At 40.6% G+C, this 19,939-nt stretch overlaps 1 protein-coding gene across 1 annotated transcript; it reads right to left on the reverse strand.

The window, feature by feature from the left end:
- Window positions 1-11,741: 11,741 nt before the first annotated feature.
- Window positions 11,742-12,698, reverse strand: LOC110298607 (olfactory receptor 13A1-like). Its single transcript, XM_021167948.1, has one exon. The coding sequence runs from the start codon at window positions 12,696-12,698 to the stop codon at window positions 11,742-11,744; it is 957 nt and encodes a 318-aa protein (XP_021023607.1).
- Between the last annotated feature and the right edge of the window lie 7,241 nt (window positions 12,699-19,939).

The raw sequence follows: 19,939 nt of genomic DNA on the forward strand, positions 1-19,939 counted from the left end.
TGAACACTTATTTCCCGAGGAAACATCATTGAAATAAGTTCATCCTTCTTCTTTTTCATTTTTATTAGGTATTTTCTTCATTTACATTTCCAGTGCTATCCCAAAAGTCAGCCATACTCTCCCCCCCACTCCCCTACCCACCCACCCTCACTCTACTGTACTTCTTTTAGCCTTCCCTAGTCAACAACAGGGCTTAGCTGCTTCTGTCCATTGGGTGGGTGCAAATAACTGCAATTGACTCTTTCAACTGTTTGTTGGGTCTTGCAGAAGGCAGTCATGATAGATTCCTTTTTGTGAGTGTTCCATAGCCTCAGTAATATTGTCAGGCCTTGGGACTTCCCCTTGAGCTAAATCCCACTTTGGAACTATCATTGGACCTTCTTATTGTCAGTCTCCTCTCCATTTCCATCCCTGTAATTCTTTCAGACAGAAACAATTATGGGTTAGAGGTGTGACTGTGGGATGGCAACCCCATCCCTCACTTGATGCCCTGTCTTCATGCTGGAGGTGAGCTCTACAAGTTCCCTCTCCATATTTTTGGGCATTTCATCAAAGGTCCCTCACTATGAATCCTGGGAGTCTCTCACCTCCCAGGTCTCTGGTGCATTCTAGGGTGTCCCCTCAACCTTCAATTTCCTAAGGTTGCCTGTTTGGATTCTTTCTGCTGGCCCTCAGGGCTTCAGTCATTTTCCCTCACCCACTACCAGATCAGGTTCTCCTTGACCCCCCACTGCCCCACCCCACCCCATCCACTTTCCCTCCAATGTCCCTCATTTCCTCCCAACTTGTGATTGCTTTCTTCTCTCTCCCAAGTGGGACTGAGGCGTCCTCACTTGGACACTTCAGTTTGTTGAGGCTTTTGAATTCTGTGGACTGTATCTTCTGTATTCTGTATGGGAGGGTTTTTTGTTTGTTTGTTTGTTTGTGTGTTTTTGTTTTTTGGTTAATATTATTAGTGAGTACATACCATGCATGTCCTTTTGGGTCTGAGTTACCTCACTCAGGATAATATTTTCTAGTTCCATCAATTTGCTTGTAAAAGTCAGGATGTCCTCATTCTTTTTTTCTTTTTTAATATTTTTATTAGGTATTTTCTTCATTTACATTTCCAATGCTATTCCAAAAGTCCCCCATACCCTCGCCCTCCACACCCTACCACCCACTCCCACTTTTTGGGCCTGGTGTTCCCCAGTACTGGGACTTATAAAGCTTGCATGACCAATGAGCCTCTCTTTCCAGTGATGGCCAACTAGGCCATCTTTTGATACATATGCAGCTAGAAACAAGAGCTCTGGAGTACAGGTTAGTTCATATTGTTGTTCCACCTATAGGATTGCGGATCCCTTTAGATCCTTGGGTACTTTCTCTAGCTCCTCCATTGGGTGCCCTGTGTACCATCCAATAGCTGACTGTGAGCATCCACTTCTGTGTTTGCTAGGCCCTTGCATAGTCTCACAAGAGACAGCCATATCAGGGTCCTTTCAGTAAAATCTTCCTAGTGTATACAATGGTGTCAGCGTTTGGAAGCTGATTATGCGATGGATTCCCCGGATATGGCAATCTCTAGATGGTCCATCCTTTTGTCTCAGCTCCAAGTATTGTTTCTATAACTCCTTCCATGGGTGTTTTGTTCCAAATTCTAAGAAGGGGCAAATTGTCCACACTTTGGTGTTTGTTCATCTTGAGTTTCATGGGTTTAGCAAATTGTATCATATATCTTGGGTATTCTAAATTTCTGGGCTAATAACCACACATATGTGAGTACATAGCATTTGAGTTATTTTGGGATTTGGTTACCTCACTCAGGATGATGTCCTCCAGAACCATACATTTGCCTAGGAATTTTATGAATTCATTCTTTTTAATAGCTGAGTAGTACTCCATTGTGTAAATATACCATATTTTCTGTATCCATTCCTCTGTTGAGGGGCATCTGGGTTCTTTCCAGCTTCTGGCTATTATAAATAAGGCTGCTATGAACATAGTGGAACATGTGTCTTTCTTACCTGTTGGAACATCTTCTGGATATATGCCCAGGAGAGGTATTGCGGGATACTCTGGTAGTACTATGTCCAATTTTCTGAGCAACTGCCAGACTGAATTCCAGAGTGGTTGTACAAGCTTGCAATCCCACCAACAATGGAGGAATGTTCCTCTTTCTCCACATCCTCGCCAGCATCTGCTGTCACCTGAATTTTTGATCTTAGCCATTCTGACTGCTGTGAGGTGGAATCTCAGGTTTGTTTTGATTTGCATTTCCCTGATGATTAAGGACTTTGAACATTTTTTCAGGTTCTTCAGCCATTCGTTATTCCTCAGGTGAGAATTTTTTGTTTAGCTCTGAGCCCAATTTTTAATGGGGTTATTTGATTTTCTGGAGTTCACCTTCTTGAGTTCTTTATATATATTTTATATTAGTTCCCTATCTGATTTAGGATTGGTAAAGATCCTTTCCCAATCTGTTGGTGGTCTTTTTGTCTTATTGATGGTGTCTTTTGCCTTGCAGAAGCTTTTCAATTTTATGAGGTCCCATTTGTCAATTCTCCATCTTACAGCACAAGCCATTGCTGTTCTATTCAGGAGTTTTCCCCCTGTACCCATATCTTCGAGGGTTTTCCCTACATTCTCCTCTATAAGTTTCAGTGTCTCTGGTTTTATGTGGATTTTTTAATCCACTTAGATTTGACCTTAGTACAAGGAGATAGTAATGGATCAATTCACATTTTTCTACATGATAACCACCAGTTGTTCCAGCACCATTTGTTGAAAATGCCGTCTCTTTTTGATTAAATGGGACTGTTTAGATCATTAACCTTATATTGATTTAACTTTGTACCTGGTATCTGTCTAGAAACTTGTCCATTTCATCCAGTTTTTTTGAGTATAGCCTTTTGTAGAAGGATTTAATGGTGTTTTGGATGTCTTCAGGATCTGTTGTGATGTCTCCCTTTTCATTTCTGATTCTGTTAATTAGGATGCTTTTCCTGTGCCCTCTAGTGAGTCTGGCTAAGGGTTTATCTATCTTATCTATCATTTGGTTGATTCTTTGAATAGTTGTTCTTGTTTCCACTTGGTTGATTTTGCCCCTGAGTTTGATCATTTCCTGCTGTCTACTCCTCTTGGGTGAATTTTCTTCCTTTCGTTCTAGAGCTTTTAGGTGTGTTGTCAAGCTGCTAGTGTGTGTTCTCCCTAGTTTCCTTTTGGAGGCACTCAGAGCTATGAGTTTTCCTCCTGGAAATTCTTTCATAGTGTCCCATAAGTTTGGGTATGTTCTGGCTTCATTTTCATTAAACTCTAAAAAGTCCTTAATTTCTTTCTTTATTCCTTCCTTGACCAAGTTATCATTGAGAAGAGCGTTGTTCAGTTTACACGTGAATGTTGGCTTTCCATTATTTATGTTGTTATTGAAAATCAGCTTTATTCCATGGTGGTCTGATAGGATGCATGGGAAAATTTCTATATTTTTGTATCTGTTGAGGCCTGTTTTGTGACCAATTATATGGTCAATTTTGGAGAAGGTACCATGAGGTACTGAGAAGAAGGTATATCCTTTTGTTTTAGGATAAAATGTTCTGTAGATATCTGTTAAGTCCATTTGTTTCATCACTTCTGTTAGTTTCACTGTGTCCCTGTTTAGTTTCTGTTTCCATGACCTATCCATTTATGAAAGTGGTGTGTTGAAGTCTCCCACTATTATTGTGTGAGGTGCAATATGTGCTTTGAGCTTACTAAAGTTTCTTTAATGAATGTGGCTGCCCTTGCATTTGGAGCATAGATATTCAGAATTGAGAGTTCCTCTTGGAGGATTTTACCTTTGATGAGTATGAAGTGTCCCTCCTTGTCTTTCTTTGATAACTTTGGGTTGGAAGTTGGTTTTATTCGACATTAGAATGGCTACTCCAGCTTGTTTCTTCAGACCATTTGCTTGGAAAATTATTTTCTAGCCTTTCACTCTGAGGTAGTGTCTGTCTTTTTCCCTGAGATGGGTTTCCTGTAAGCAGCAGAATGTTGGGTCCTGTTTGTGTAGCCAGTCTGTTAGTCTATGTCTTTTTATTGCGAAATTAAGTCCATTGATATTAAGAGATATTAAGGAAAAGTAATTGTTGTTTCCTGTTGTTTTTGTTTTTAAGAGTTGGCATTGTGATTTTGTGGCTGTCTTCTTTTTGGTTTGTTGAGGGATTACTTTCTTGCATTTTCTAGTGTGTGGTTTCCCTCCTTGCATTGGTTTATTACTGTTATTATCCTTTGAAGGGCTGGATTCATGGAAAGATAATATGTGAATTTGGTTTTGTCGTGGAATACTTTGATATCTCCATCTATGGTAATTTATAGTTTGGCTGGGTATAGTAACCTGGGCTGGCATTTGTGTTCTCTTAGGGTCTGTATAACATCTGTCCAGGATCTTCTGGCTTTCATAGTCTCTGGTGAAAAGTCTGATGTAATTCTGATAGGCCTGCCTTTATATGTTACTTGACCTTTTTCCCTTTCTGATTTTAATATTCTATCTTTATTTAGTGCATTTGTTGTTCTGATTATTATGTGTTAGGAGGAATTTCTTTTCTGGTCCAGTCTATTTTGAGTTCTGTAGGCTTCTTGTATGTTCATGGGCATGTCTTTCTTTAGGTTTGGGAAGTTTTCTTCTATAATTTTGTTGAAGATATTTGCTGGCCCTTTAAGTTGAAAATCTTCATTCTCATCTACTCCTATTATCTGTAGGTTTGGTCTTCTCATTGCGTCCTGGATTTCCTGGATGTTTTGCATTAGGATCTTTTTGCGTTTTGTATTTTCTTTGATTGTTGTGCCGATGTTCTCTGTGGAATCTTCTGTACCTTAGATTCTCTCTTCCATCTCTTCTATTCTGTTGCTGATGCTTGCATCTATGGTTCCAGATTTCTTTCCTAGTTTTTCTATCTCCAGCGTTTTCTCACTTTGGGTTTTCTTTATTGTGTCTACTTCCCTTTTTAGGTCTTGAATGATTTTATTCAATTCCATCACCTGTTTGGTCGTGTTTTTCTGCAATTCTTTAAGGGATTTTTGTACTTCCTCTTTAAGGTCTTCTAGTTGTTTAGCAGTGTTCTTCTGTATTTCTTTAAGTGATGTATTAAAGTTCTTCTTGATGTCCTCTACCATCATCATGAGCTATGCTTTTCAATTCGAGTGTAGTATTTGAGGTATGTTGGGGTGCCCAGGACTTGGTGGGGTGGGAGTGTTGTGTTCCTATGTTGGTGAGTGGTCTTGGTTTCTGTTAGTAAGATTCTTACGTTTGCCTTTTGCCATCTGGTAATCTCTGGAGTAAGTTGTTGTAGTTGTCTCTGGTTAGATCTTGTTCCTCAGGTGTTTATGTTAGCCTTTATCAGAAGACATGGGAGACTAGCTCTCTCCTGAGTTTCAGTTTTCAGAGTACTCTTTGCAGTAGGCTCTCCTCTTGCAGGGAAGGTGCCTAGATATCTGGTGTTCGAACCAGCCTTCTGGCAGAAGTAGTGATCCACTCACAGAGGTGTCAATATCCCGTGGAGTGTCCTGTGTATACCTTATGGGTGTCCACAGACTCTAAGCGCAAGGTACCCTTGTGCTGGCGTGGACTGGAAGGGACTTGTGCCCCTGATCAGGCCAGGTTTTCTGCTTCCCTAATTAATGCAGTATCAGGTCCCGCATGATTGGATTGGAGCAGTAGATGTGTTCCACTCATCAGAGGTCTTAAGATCCCGTGGCGGGTCTTGTGGGTAGCTTACAGGGTCAGCCAACTCTGCACCCTACCTACCCGGTGCTAGTGGGACTGGAAGTGACTTGTGCCCCTGATCAGGCCGTGTTTTCTGCTTCCCTAATTAATGCAGTCTTAGGTCCTGTGTGATTGGATTGGAGCAGACACTGTGTTCCACTCACCACAGGTCTTAAGATCCCGTGGTGGGTCTTGTGGTTAGCTTGCAGGTTTCAGCAGACTCCTGGCCCTAGCTACCCCGGTGATGGCGGGACAAGAAGGGCCAGACCCTGTTTTAATCTGGGGAAGAGGTTCTGTCTGTGTTTTTTTCACAAAAGAAGACAGAGCACGATGGTTCCCTGAAAGACTGGTTCATCAAGTGGACACAGATCCTGAATCTTCTAGTAAGTATGATTCTAACCTCATTGATGGCTAAAAATCCTTTTTAGCTGAAAAAGTTAATTTGGAGCACAGTTTCCACTTTCAGAGAATTTTCAGCTTTTCTACTAATTCTCAAAGTCACCTACCCCACACCAGGAGGTGAGAGTCTGAGCTTGATTGTTGGTAATTTGCAACTTAATAAAGTACCTGGATTTCCCCAAAGAAGCTTTTATCTGTTGCTTTTCAACTATCTTCACTTTATTTTTCAGGAAGGTCAGTCTCTCCTTACAGCCTGATTTCAGCAAGCATGCAGCCTTGCCTCCATCAAGCGCAGGTGGCAGAAATTCTTCAATATGAAGAAGCATATTAAGTAAATATTGTGGCTTTGGTCTGATTTGGGAATAAGATGAGCTATGAGCATCACACAGTCAATGACAGGCAACCAGATTTTGGAGCCATATCAATCTAAAACAGAGGTACATGCCAAGAGGCTGTGGTTTGTTAATAATACACCACAGAGCCATGTTTGTGTAAAATAAACACAAACAAGCTGCAGGTATGCTCTTTGACAGATAAGAATGGCTCGGTAAAATCTGAGATTTCCTAAGCCAGGCACAGCTGCCAGCCACCATAACTCCCAGGCAGGACTATGGAGCATAAATAAATTTTATGTCTTGGTACAGCTACTTTTATTTTATAATGGGGGGGATTGCCACCCCCCCCAGCCTGAAGGGGGCTGATACAGACATTGTCACCACTGAGGTGGGGCCACCTGCAGTGCAGCTTTCCCTCTTGGCTGGCTTCTTTTGAAATGTCAACTGCCCTGAGATTCTGCTACCTGCCGAGAGGCTGAACCTGTCTTCCTGAGACATTCCTGAATAAGCAACAGCCTGGCGGTCAACTGCTGATGGCATGGTGTCATGGTGACAAAGCACCAAGGATGGAGACTGGCCAGGGTGGGGTGGGGGGAATGGACCTTCCCCCTTACAAACACAGTCTCTTAGTAAACTCACAGGCCTTGATCAGAGAAAATTCGTCTTGGCCTCATCATTCTTTTCTTGCCATCTAGTTCCTCTTTCAGCCCCAGCATGCCTTCCAGGAATACCCAGTTCATCTAGGCTGCAGGTCAGCCTCCTACAACAGACACTCATGACCCAAGCTCCAGATAAGTATAAGGAACATGGAAGCTACTTTGGCAGCGATATTGATAACTAAAGATGCGCAAGTGAGGAAGAGGGACACAGAAGTCTTACATGACAATACCTACCCTACCCCAGACACCCTCCCCAAAGGAAGAGCCTAAAAAGGAAGGCATTAATGAGAACTCTTAAAAATTGTGATACAGATGCTGAAGTGTAGCTTTTCTCAATTGATGGCTTCTGGCCATGGTATAGTTGAAGAAGCTGTACGTTTCTGAGTGGGACAAAAGGAGTTAGAGTTACTGGGAACTTTTCTCCCAGGAAGTGAGTCAGAGACAAATGACTATTAGGTACCAAGATGGATGCCTAGCAAAAATAAGAGTTTCTTTAGCCATTACATCACTATGATTGGAATTCCTAAATAATGTATTTATGAGATGTATGCATGTAGATGTGTATGTGACTATTTGTATACTAAGTGTTTAGCTGATTATCAGTTGTTTTATAAGTTACAGTCATGAGACAAATAACAGAAGAAGTACACAGAACATGGCTTAAAGATGAAGCAAACAATGTGAAAAAAACGAAATGATTCACAGATGTTACTCATTATTGTTACCATAACTGAATTAAAAATCACCTAGGAGATCCCTGAGGGTCGCTTCTGTCCATGCCAGTGAGAGTGTTTCCAGAAAGGAATCTCTGAAGCAGGGATCCACTCTCTATGTGGGTAACACGATCCTAGGGCACTAGAAATCATGAGCTAAATGGAAAAGGAGAAAGCCTCCTTTTTTATTTAATTTTTAAAAATTTATTTATTATATGTAAGTACACTGTAGTTGTCTTCAGACACACCAGAAGAGGGTGTCAGATTTCATTATGGATGGTTGTGAGCCACCATGTGGTTGCTGGGATTTGAACTCCGGACCTTCGGAAGAGCAGTCTTTGCTCTTAACCTCTGAGCCATCATGCAAGCCCCTTTATTTCATTTTTTTATTAGATATTTTCTTCATTTACATTTCAAATGGTATCTTGAGAGTCCCTTATACCCTCTCCCTTCCCTGCTCTCCAACCCACCCACTTTGTTTCCCGGCCCTGGCACTCCCCTCTACTGGGGCATATGATCTTCGCAACACCAAGGGCCTCTCTTCCTATTGATGGATGACTAGGCCCTCCTCTACTACATATGCAACTAGAGACACAGTTCTGGAGGGGTACTGGTTAGTTCATATTGTTGATCCTTCTATAGGGTTGCAGACACCTTTAGCTCCTTGGGTATTTTCTCTAGCTCCTTCTTTAGGGGGCCTGTGTTCCATTCAATAGATGACTGTGAGCATCCACTTCTGTATTTGTCAGGCACTGGCAGAGCCTCACAAGAGATAGCTATATCAGGGTCCTGTCAGCAAAATCTTGCTGGCATATGCAATAGTGTCTGTGTTTGGTGGTTGTATATGGGATGAATCCCCGAGTGGGGCAGTCACTTGATAGTCCTTTCTTACATCTCAGCTCCAAACTTTGTCTCTGTAACTCCTTCCAAGGGTATTTTGTTCCCCATTCTACGAAGGAATGAAGTATCTGCACTTCGTTCTTCCTTCTTGAGTTTCATGTGTTTTGCAAGATGTAGTCTAAGTTTCTGGATAATATCACTTATCAGTGCATGTTATCATGGGTGTTCTTTGTAAGTGGGTTACCTCACTCAGGATGATATACTTCAGATCCATCCATTTGCCTAAGAATTTCATAAATTCATTGTTTTTAATAGCTGAGTAGTACTCCATTGTGTAAATATACCACATTTTCTGTATCCATTCCTCTGTTGAGGGACATCTGGGTTATTTCCAGCTTCTGGCTATTATAAATAAGGCTTCTCTGAATATAGTGGAGCATGTGTCCTCATTACAAGTTGAGACATCTTCTGGGAATATGCCCAGGAGTGTTCTTGCTGGACCTTCAGGTAGTAATATATCCAATTTTCTGAGAAATGGCCAAACTGATTTCCAGAGTGGTTGTACCAGCTTGCAATTCCACCAGCAATGGAGGAGTGTTCCTCTTTCTTCACATCCTCAACAGCATCTGCTGTCAGCTGAATTTTTTATCTTAGCTATTCTGACTGGTGAGAGGTGGAATCTTGGGGTTGTTTTGATTTGGATTTCCCTGATGATTAAGGATGCTGAACATTTTTTTCAGGTGTTTCTCAGTCATCCGATATTCCTCAGGTGAGAATTCTTTGTTTAGTTCTGTACCCCATTTTTCATGGGGTTATTTGATTTTCTGAGGTCATTCTTCTTGAGTTCTTTATATATACTGAATATTAGTCCCCTATCTGATTTAGAAGTGATAAAGATCGTCTCCCAATCTGTTGGTGGCCTTTTGGTCTTATCGACAGTGTATTTTGCCTTACAGAAGCTTTGCAGTTTTATGAGGTCCTATTTGTTGATTCTCAATCTTACAGCCAAAGCCACTGGTGTTCTGTTCAGGAATCTTTCCCCTTTGCCCATATATTTGAGGGAAAGCCTCCCTTTCTAAGTCCCCTGCTTCTATGTGTTCTGGGCTGCCATGGTGTGAGGAAGCTTCCCTACTACATAAGCCCATCCTCACGAGGCCCTGCTGCAATATAGGCCCAAAAAGTCAAGTGGCCATGGATTGAAGCTTCTGGAACTGTTGCAGGAAATACTAAAAATCGTCACCATCCCAGACTATCTATACTCAGATACTCTCTGCCCACCGTCTCTCCGCCTCTTGCCTAACCCCAGTTGGCTTTATTCCTAGCTCTGGTTCACCTGCCTCAGAGCTGCTCATTCCTTTTCAGCCATCTAACCCCTGCAGCTCGTTGTCACAAATCCCCTTAACTCAGAAATCAAAACTCTAGAAGATTATAATTAATCAGTCAGATTTATATATCATTAAATTTCCAATTCACAAGATGCCCACACAATAATTTCAGAGCCAATTGATAATGATACAAGCTGCCCACCTAGATAAGACAAATTGTCCTGTAATTATCCATCCCTTATAAGATATTCATAGCTAACTGTGGATATTTAAAGCCACGCTGAATCTGGATCATCTTTCTCTTCCTCCATTTCTCTACTTCTTCCTTCCCTTCTTCCTGTCCCTGCCCTGTCCTGCAACTCTTCATTCCAACTCCCTTATTCCTGTCCAATCAAAGGCTTCTTATTTTATTAATATTTAAAATAATTGGGGAAAAATTCTGCTACATGGAACCATGGGACATAATCAATATTTGGAAAAGGAATTTGGGTCACAAGGATGAATTACTGTGCCATATATGATTTACATCACAACTTCTGTTGTGGTTTAGCATTTAGGAAGAATAAGGCAGTAGGCTGATGAAGAATGGGCATAGTCTGAAATGGATGCTGCATCTCAGCATCAGCTGTTACAGATCCTGTCCTTTCTCCACTGTGTTGTCTTCTCACCAATATCTCAGCAGTGGGCACAGGTGCACTTCTCCCTCCTTGCCCTCCACCTCTTTCTTTCTGTTATCACAGTGTTTTAGCCATAAGTGGTTGGTCAACACAAAATGGATTCTATCTTTGCAGAGACAGAGAGAGAGGGGGGGAAGGAAAGAGACAGGGAGAGGGAGAGAGAGAGAGGAAGAGGCAAAGGGAGAGAGAGTGGGAGAGGGAGAGGGAGAAAGAGAGAGAAACAGAGACAAAGAGAGACAGGGATGGAGCTAGACAGACAGAGAATGATAGATTGATAGAGTGGTTGGATGGTTAGGTAGGATGAGGGGAGATTTGTGGGAAGAGAAAGAATATGATTAAAATATGTAATAGGGAAAACTTGTCTATGATCCATTCTTTGTTGATTTTTATTTACATATGAAGGAGGAGTTTGACTTTTCTGTGTAGACATTCATCTAGCTTCCACAAAACTCTTTGTTGGAAGTAATTAATCTTTCCTGTGCTTTTGATTATTTTCATTGTCATAAATTAGCTGGAATCACATGTGTGAGTTAAGTGTTGAATAATAAACTTCATCTCTGTTACACTGGTTGCATCCCTCCTCAAACCAGTTTCACTGGCTTTGATGTCCACAGCACAGCAGGGAGCTGTGAAATTACAAGTCCGAGTTTCTCTATTCTTTATTCTTCCCAAGATATTGATGCCATACTGGCCCCTCAAGTATACTTATGAAATCTAGAATCATTAGCTGTGGTTCTTAACAAAGGCTCTGTGGTATTCAGAGGGTGGCACTGGATTAAAGGTTATTTTTTGACTGTCACCTATGTCATCCACTGAATATTTTTCAGCCTAGGAACATGGACTCCCTATTTAAATAAACTTTACTTTTGAAATGATTTATTCTTATCAGGATATGAAGCTGGTGTTTTTATTTACAGTGACTCAAAGAAGTTACAGTGAGTAGAATTGTCCAGTTTTCTCATCAGACAGAGGTTTTCTAAAGCAACAATAGGGACACACCAGCTCCATGAGGCTTCCCTTAGAAGAGGATTTTAGGAACCATACAGGCCTGGAGAATAGCCTACATATTGCTACTTAATTTGAGAAAGAGGGCAAGAGTCTTCTCAGGGCAAGCATGACATCCTTGTTCCTCAGTGTATAGATGAGGGGGTTGAGGGTTGGGCTCAGGACTGAGTACAAAACTGAGGTAAATTTGCTTCTTTCTGGGCTGTAGCTGGAACCAGGATTGATATAGGCACAAAACACAGACGAATAGTACACTGAGACCACAATGAGGTGGGATGAGCAGGTAGAAAAGGCCTTCCTCTTGCCCTCAGCAGAACGCATGCGCAGGATGCTGGCAATGACGCAGCCATAGGATAGTAAGGTAAGCACAAAATTGATGCCTCCAAAAAAGGCATCTGCCACAAGAGTCATAAGGGTATTTACATATGTTGGACTACAGGAGAGCAGGAGGAGTGTGGGAATCTCACAGAAGAAGTGGGTGATGACCTTGGGGCCACAGAATGACAGCTGTGTCATCAGACCAGTGTGTACAGATGAATTCACAGCACAGATGGACCATACACCCATGGCCAGAGCCCCACACAGGTGTGGGCTCATTCTAGAGCTGTAGTGGAGGGGACAGCAGATGGCCACATAGCGGTCATAGGCCATAACTGTGAGCAGCAGCAGCTCAGAGGATCCTGACCAAACAAGAAAAAAGAGCTGGGCCATGCATCCTTTGAAGGAGATGGTATTTTCTTCAGACAGTAGACCAACAAGTGCCTTGGGCAGCACAGAGGAGGTGCACATAATATCCATGGTTGCTAAGTTGCACAGGAAAAAGTACATGGGAGTGTGAAGCCCAGTGCTGGAGGTGACCAAAGCAATGATCACCATGTTGCCCATTAAAGCCACTGTGTACAGGGACAGGAAGCAGCCTGTCAGAAACAGTCTTAGACTAGGGTGCTCTGAGAACCCTTGCAGCACAAACTCTGTCACTACTGTCTGGTTGAGACTGACCATTGTTGTGTGGAGTATCCAGTTCATAGATGTGTGGATTGGCTTCTGAGAAAATATTATATTTTTTATGCCAAAGTCTGATTTTGAAACGTGATCATCTCACAGTTTTCTGCTGTCAGAAAGGGACAGAGTAAATGTATTTGCATCTTGGAATACTCTCATCCCCTATTTTCTTACCATACTTGTTGGTATTTTGTTTACAGTTGAATTTTCAACTAGGAATCTCTCCCTGTAAGTTTGGATCAACAAAGATATCTGTTCCTCTCCCATCCTTTTGTACATGTGAAATGAGTTTAGCATTCCTAGCTCAGTACCTGCCTGTGCTTTTCTACTACAGCACATGAAAGCATTATGCTCCCCTGACAGTGCTGGAAAGAGCAGCCCTTTCTCCAACAGCTGGTATTCTCCATGCAATGTCAACTTTGAAGGAACACACACTGAGATGACTCTTACAATGTCCTTCATACCTGGCCTATTGATGCTAAGTCACTTTTTTTCTCTAATATTGGGAAAATTATTTCTCTTCTACCCACTGAAACTTGATAATTATTGTGTCTTTGGCTATGGAGACATGTATCTTCTGTTTCAATTTACTGTGATATATGACTTCTCCTGTGGATGAAACTATCCTGACAAAACTCAACGCACTTACCCCAGAGAGCATTTCTCAAAAACCTCAGCCTAAAGAGAGATTGTATTTCTCTTTCTTTTCTTTCTCAACAAACCACAGTGATATCAAAGTGAACACACCCAGAAGTGAAATCATTGCCACAGTCTACAGATGTTCCTGTGTGGTTTCACTGGCATGCACAGAAACTTGTCACCGCCTCCCCAGTGGTTTAAGATGTTGAATTTATAGAGCTCAGCTCAACCCTCTGAGCCATCTTTTACCTTTAGCCTCATTGAAGATCCTCAGTAGCTTCCTGTACTATATGACAAATATTTTCTTCCACATCCTCTCACCCCTCTCGATCAACTTACCCTCTAAGCTTGCAAGCATTGTTTTCCCAGGATTGTAAAGTATTCCCAATTTCTTTAAGTTTTTCATAATTTATGGCATCTTTTCGTTTTCATCATTTCATCATTTCCAGTTTTCTCCTTTATCACTCAAGAAGTATAGAATGTGCACTTTTAGATCATTAGCTTTTGGGCCCTAGTTCAAATTCTCTGTCTCTCTCCAGTCCTTCAGCAAACCACATTCTATTCCTTGATACAGAAGTCTCATCTGACATCACCCATTCACCTTTAATAAGGGTTTCCTGTGTCCCTATGTATACATACTCTACCCTATATGTAAACATTTTTGTGGCTATTATTTGCAGTGTCAATTTTCTGGAAATAGTATTTGCTTTGCAGCTCTTTCAGTGCCCAAGATAAAAGGATATTTTCCTTCATGACTGAGCACATCCATGGCATATTAGCTAGTATAATGTCGTCCACCTGGATTTTGGACTATACTCTTGATAGTCCTGATAGTCTATGAGTGACACTCAGCACCTTCCCAGGAAAGCACTGATTAAGAACACCTCAGGCCGAGGTAAAGACAAAAATTAAAGAATAATTGAAATCCACTAATTTTTACTTTTGATTGATTTTTGTTACCAATAGCACATATAACAAGAGGAGAAATAACAGATTTATAAATGACACCTCTAAAAAGCAATGACGGAGAAATGGAATCCATCAGGTGATTGAGGAGCCAGACTTATCTCCATAAACTTATGGATACATAATTTTTCTAAAAGGAGTAAAGAAGTACACACTAGAGAAAAGAAAAACAAAACCTTTTTGACTAATGCTCATGGTCAAACCTGTTGATTACTCATAGAAGAATTATACTATCACTTGCTTTGTTAGAGTTAGGTGAGGCTATTTTATATTACTATTGCTATTGTAAAAACTGGCAGGAGGGTCTCTGTGAGGTGGGACTGGGGGAATGTTTAATAGAAAGAAAGAAAGAATGGAAGGAAGGAAGGATGGAAGGAAGGAGGGAAGGAAGGAAGAAAGAAAGGAAGAAAGAAAGGAAGAAAGGAAGGAAGGAAGGAAGAAAGAAAAAAAGAAAGAAAGAAAGAAAGAAAGAAAGAAAGAAAGAAAGAAAGAAAGAAAGAAAGAAAGAAAGCTATTTCCCTAATTTATTTCATGGTCTCTTCATCTTTTATATAATGGAAGGCTACTAAATTTTTTTTGAGTTAATTTTGTATCCAGCCACTTTACTGAAGGAGTTTATCAGCTGTATGAGTTCTCTTCGACTTCTTCCTTTCTGTTTTGTATTTCTTCTTGATCTTTTTTTTTTTTCTCTTAGCAAGTACTTCAAGTATTTTATCGAATAGATGGGGAGAGAGTCGGCAGAGTTGCCTTATTCCTGATTTTAGTGGGATTGTTATAAGTTTCTCTCCATTTAATTTAATGTTGGCTACTGGCTTGCTGTATACTGCTTTTATTATGTATAGGTATGTGTCTTGTATCCCTGATCTCTCTAAGTCATGTGACATGAATGGGTGTTAGATTTTTGTCAAAAGGCCTTTTCAACATGTAATGTGATGATCATATGTGTTTTTTCTTTCAATTTGTTTATATGTAGAATTATGTTGATGATTTTCATATATTAAACCATCCCTGAATCTCTGGGATGAAACCTACTTGATCATGCTGGATCATGTTTTTGATGTGTTTCTGGGTTAGGTTTGCAAGCACTCTCTTATTTTTAGAGACAGGAGCCTAGCATGAATGTCCTCCAAGAGGCTCTACCAAGAAGATGACTAAAACAGATGTAGATACTCACACCTAAACACTGGACAGAGGTTGAGGGACCCTTATGGACGAGTTGGAGGAAAGATTGAAGGCCCTGAAGGGGATGGGAACTCTACAGGAAGCTCAATAGAGTCAACTGTTAAGACAAATACAATTATGAAGATTTAGGAAAATGAGTGCAGTTGGAAGCAATCATGCTGAAGTGGTCCTGACCCAGAAAAAGAAACATTCCCTGCTTTCTCTCACATGTAGATATTACCTTTTAAGCTTTAGATATGTGTGCTACTTTTGGAATACTCACAGAGGATAGCATCTAGTAAGACAACATGTGGAGATAGAAGGGGAGATGACATATAATGTTTCAGAGATGGGAAGGACATTATTAAATAAGACAAATGAAATAATGTGGAGGATTAGCCAGAGGGAGGAAGAGATATTATGCAGAAGGTCATGTAACACTGAGACCTTTTGAAAAATCTCTATGGATATCTGCTGCAATAGAACCTTCCTGAATATACACATATACAAATATAAAAATATTCAAATGGGATTACTCCTTAATGGGGGTCAACAGCTGGGCTAGACACCACATGCTACTAAATAAACCTCTTGTATCAGTAATAGATTAACACTTGAAGAGGTGTTAATTTCTATATACTGTTGACTCTCAGACATTACAAGCTCTTGCTGTTCCTCTTAGTTATACCCAAAATGTGATGGTAAGATTCTATTGCCAGAGGATCTTACTTGGACAATCAATATAGAGAAATCAAGTAGGTACAGACATGCAAGCTTCACCACTACTTGCTTGATTTCACAGTTCTGAAAGATGTTGTGCATACTTCTTCAGGAGAAAAAAAATCACCAATCTCACCCAGTTCTGAACACTATGAGCTATAGCAACAACCACAGGCTTGGCAACACATGGCCACTGATTGGACAGTGACATGGATGTTATGGGATAAGCAAACACTTTCTCATTGAATTTAAAACCCATTTCTCTAGATGGAACTCATACCTGGAACTGTTAACAAGACTAGGAGAGTGTTGCAAGATCGACCCTAGGTCTAGTTATTTTTCAGGATATGCGGGAATGAGGAAAAGGTAGTATTCATGCACAATGGAATGTTATTCAACCAGAATAACATGATACCCTACAAGAAATGGAAAATGGACGGGTATGGAGAATAATGTGTGAAGAAATACAAGCCAGGAACAGAAAGAGATACCACATTTATCTCTCACATGTGGAAATTAGAAAACTAAATCTTAGTAGGATAATGATTAATAGACTTGAAGACATGCTAAAGGACAGAGGACAATGAGAACCAAATACATTAGTAAGAAGAAAAGTTCCAGGGCTCTGCATAGTGGAGCGAAGACACCCCACAGTCATCTTTTACATATTTACAAATAACTAGAAGAGAGAAGCACAAAACTAGAAAAGTCAGAGATGAAAAAGTAACCATATCATAAATATTTGCCTAGAATATGTGTTAACATTTTGAAATATCATCATCACAGTACTATCTTGTTTTTCCAAATAGTAACATTGATTGACAGCATTCATGTCATATTTATTCATATACCATTTTTAAAAAGATTTATCCAGAATAGAAAATTATAAACAGATTAAGATGTGAAATATAACTCTTCATAATGAAGTTATATGCTTTCATGTCATGGGAAATGCTCAGAAAACGTGATCTATAACACAATATATATGTCTGTGTCACCTGCAGGTTATTGTGACATGACCAAGAATGTGTAGAAGAATTCTGGGATCCTGAAAATGTCCTGCATCTTCATAGAACTGTGCTACCTGAAGGTAGCATTGTGTAAAAGACATTAGATATTTAAACATATGGAAACCTCTTTTTTTAAAGTGTACCTTGAAAATTATAAAGGTAGATTGCCTCACTTGCTAAGTTTCCTTTAATAAAAGCTTTCATATTCATTTTCAAAGCTGTTTAGTGTTAGAGCAAATGTAAGCTGTATTAAGGTTCATGGGATACATAACTCTTTCACTGAATGGGGGCAACACCAATGAGAAAGGGAGAGTGTGGCATCTATGAAATTGCATCATTACTGGAGAGGTCACATGGAGACTCTCTTGTGAATGCCAACATACAATGCCTTTGTCACTCTATATATTCATGGCTACACCTACACTTATGCATTCACTCTACCACAGTGAGAGATGGAATGTGAGTATGTGCCCAGCACCAAACAGGTTTGAAGGAACCCAAGAAAATATCAATGAATCCACAGCAGGTGTGCCAACATTTCTGATCAAATCTATATCAACTACAATCAGTAAAATGTTTGACCTCAGTCTACTGCACTTAGGGAAACAAGAATAGAACAATTACGATGGATGTCTGAAGTGTGATAAACAGGATCTTTCAGTAAAGGGATAAAGAGATTGTTCAATGACAAAGCTTTGACACTCTAGAGAGAACCTCTAAGATCCTGCAGTGTCTTGATGAATAAGGACCCATGGAAGAGACTGAGATAACATGCAGGGCTTTGGTTTGTGAACACTGAAGGCACCTAGGACACGAATAACTAGTGAAATCAGACTGGTGCTAGATTAGAGTATTCCCAAGTCCACATTGAGATGAACTAGCAAACTGGAGAGGGGTGTTGCTCTTGAAGAACAAACAGTGGGAAGGAGATTAGAAGAGATCATGACTGTTAGTCTGTTTAATGACAAAGGCTGGATTATTGCACACAACATTCCTAGAATCTCAGCTTCCTACAGAATATGTGTTGGCTTCTTTGGAAAAGTACTAATATCACCCTGGGTACTTACCCTAGTCATTCCAGCTGCTGCTTCTAGTCAGGATCAAACCAGGCAGCTGCTACACAGTATCATGGAGTAGCCCCAGTATTTGTCCTATCACAGAAGAGAAACTACAGATAAACGTGGTAGGAAAAACACTCACTTTGGTGGTCAGTGACTGCCATTTTGCCTGCATTGGTCACCAGAGGCATGTCATAAACTGTTATATCCAACCGACTAAGGCAGTTTTGGGTTAGTTTGAATGCATGACAGAGAGTAGAATAGCACTTATAAAAAACCACAAATCAATACTTATTTTCTTCATACATTCTGTGTTTAGCAAGCATTATTTAGATGCCTCTCATTCCTAAAAGTCTAGCTGAGACACGTAATATCATCTTACTAAGATGTGATAATGCTATGTAGAGGAAAAAAATTAAAAGTTTTATAATTGCTCACCCATGCATACTGTGAAACTGTCTGATGATCTGCATGTACTTGAGCCCTTTATCCATAGTCCCATTCAGCAATTTGTGAACTTAGTTTTGATTGCTAGTGTACCCATTTCTTCCTATGAAGACGTGTAAGAACCTAGTATTCAGGTGGGGGGGGGGGGTTGTGGGAACAAATTCACAACAGCCTTTTATGGTTACCTGTAAGGCAGATATCAGCAAGGCTGACCTGAAAATCTACAGAATCTGAGCCTCAGCCAGGAGCTGAGCAGCTGAGGCTCCTCTCCACAGTCAGGAACTGGAGTGTCTGCAGATGCCACAGTCTGGCAAGAACAAAAGGACAAAGCAAGCATCTACACCCCCAGCCCTGTTATCACAGCCCCTCTGTTTGTCTGGCCATTTTCTTGATATTAATATAGACATCTGTAATTGTTTCTTTAGGTGACTCCCAGTCATGCTATCCCTGATCTGCAGCAGACAGGGCAAGACTAACACCATCAGGACTTGCTGGTGTTTTAACTTCATGGACAGTGAAGGTCATTTTCTGTAACTCAACAGCGACACTGAACAATGGGGTAAAGGATTCTCTTCTCTGGCACATTCTCATCATCTTCTCTAGATGCTCAGGCAAGACAGGACAATGTTTAGATCCTATCTAGTCATCTGTATATAACTTAGACTCTTCTAAATAGGCTGGTTTCATTTCAAAACTAGTGTGAGCACTATGGGTGGGGAATGAGTGAGGCACTTTATGAACATAAGGCAAAAATATCAGACATGAAAACCTGATCCTGACTAAAAGCTAGATATTTTGTTGTTTATACAGTGGAGTAGAAGATCAAATATTTCTATTATTTTCTGCTCTTTGACCCAGGAGTTAAGACTCATTGAAATCACGAGTTGATGTCCCTCCATGCTGACATCCAATCAATGGGGAAAAATATTACTTTTATAATGAGACTTCTGCTTTGTAGCTTCATTGTTAGCTAGAAGAGTCACATAAATGGAAATTGTCTTTTCGCTCACCTTTCCCTGTCACAGTGACTTCAGATGACAGATGGCTTCCACAAAGTGCACACTGTACTGAGCACAGACTGTCCTTTCCTTCAAGCAGCAAGTCTTTAGTATCCCTCTGAAGCTCTGTTTTCACTTGAGGACAGATCATTGGTCCTTAGAAATACCTGTCATTTCTGAGACCAGGGCCAGTTGCTTTTCTTGGTGCCTCCTGGGATAGAAACTCAAGGAGAAAGCTCTTAGGATCAATTAAAGGGGACTCATGG

The sequence above is a fragment of the Mus caroli genome, unplaced genomic scaffold (genome assembly GCF_978045245.1).
Source record: "Mus caroli unplaced genomic scaffold, Mus_caroli_1 scaffold_8, whole genome shotgun sequence".
Classification (NCBI taxonomy): Eukaryota; Metazoa; Chordata; class Mammalia; order Rodentia; family Muridae; genus Mus; species Mus caroli.